We start from the raw sequence: 1,154 nt of genomic DNA, 5'->3' as shown, positions 1-1,154 counted from the left end.
GGAGCCTGTGAAGTGGCTGTTGAAGTGGATCCTCTGCTTCCCAAAGGTGGCCTGGAGAAATCGAAGGGCTGTGAACCACTCTGTGTTCACGAGCAGCTCTGTCCTGATGATGAGGTGGCAGGGCCAGATGGATGTAGCCAGGACCTGTGCTCTGCAGGCTGAGACCCCAGGAGGGGAGAGACAAACAGCAGGTCTGCTCACCTCCAGCCTGGCCTCCAGGTAATCCCGAACATCCCGCATGTGAGCCTCGTAGGCCTCCCAGTTCTTGCTCACCAGCTCTGCAGCCTGAGGAAAGGAAACCCAGACAGGCCTCATCAGCGACCCCCCGACATCTCCCTCTGTGCACAGCCCCCTGGCATGGCAGTCCAGCCCAAAACCAGCCTCTTCAACTGCCAGGTCCCCTGTGTCCCCCAAGAGCCCCTGGGTGCCTTGTGCCCCGTGCGCTGTGTCTGCCCACTGCCAGAGCGGCAAAGCCTGCAGCAAGTGCTCTGAAGCGCCTCCTTTGACTGGCACCAGAAAGCCCCAACTCTTCTCATGGGGGCTCACCCACCTCCCCCGAGCTCGTCACTCCCAATGGCCAGGGAGTGCAGGTGGCTGGCTCTGTGCTGGCTCCACCAGGCAGCAGCCCCAGGGAACCGCTCCCTGGTAACGTCACCGACTCACCTGGCCGAGGCCAGCGATCATGGGGGTGTTCTCGGTGCTGTAAGGAAGGAGGGAGCAGTGAGTTAGTGCTCTAGACTGGGAACCCAACCTCGGGGCACAGACCTTCCGCACGGGCACCCTCACTGCTGGCAGAAGGTCCTGGACACCTCTCCAAGGTAGCTGGGAAGGGGGCAGTTCCACCCTGCGGCTCCTCCCACGGCAAAGCCCACAGTTCCCCCGCAGGGATCCATCTCTCTGCACTGGGCTGTCTGCCCCGGGGCTGGCAGGAGACAAAGCTGCTGGCGCAGCTCAGGCTAAGCAGCACGTGTGGTTTGGCCACCAGCCCAACGCCTGGCCACCTTACCCTGGGCGGAAACTCCTCTCCTGTCCACCTCCAAAGAGCATGGGATGCAGCGGGGTGGTGGTGCCAGGGCCACGCACATATAGCGCTCCGATCCGCGGGCCATAAAACTGCAGGGGGAAACAGCTGTGGTGACCCTGGGGACACGGCC

At 62.9% G+C, this 1,154-nt stretch overlaps 1 protein-coding gene across 1 annotated transcript in view; it reads right to left on the bottom strand.

The window, feature by feature from the left end:
• Nucleotides 1–1,154, bottom strand: part of SCLY (selenocysteine lyase) — a gene marked incomplete at its 5' end in the record, with an annotated part of 3,437 nt that overhangs the window by 1,304 nt on the left and 979 nt on the right. The window contains 4 exons of the mRNA XM_010133528.1: nucleotides 2–51; nucleotides 202–285; nucleotides 664–700; nucleotides 1,007–1,113. Coding sequence (XP_010131830.1) covers nucleotides 2–51; nucleotides 202–285; nucleotides 664–700; nucleotides 1,007–1,113 — 278 coding nt within the window. The remainder of the gene's footprint in view (nucleotide 1; nucleotides 52–201; nucleotides 286–663; nucleotides 701–1,006; nucleotides 1,114–1,154) is intronic.

The sequence above is a fragment of the Buceros rhinoceros genome, unplaced genomic scaffold (assembly GCF_000710305.1).
Source record: "Buceros rhinoceros silvestris isolate BGI_N320 unplaced genomic scaffold, ASM71030v1 scaffold38183, whole genome shotgun sequence".
Taxonomy (NCBI): domain Eukaryota; kingdom Metazoa; phylum Chordata; class Aves; order Bucerotiformes; family Bucerotidae; genus Buceros; species Buceros rhinoceros.
This window is presented reverse-complemented; position numbering and strand designations above follow the sequence as displayed.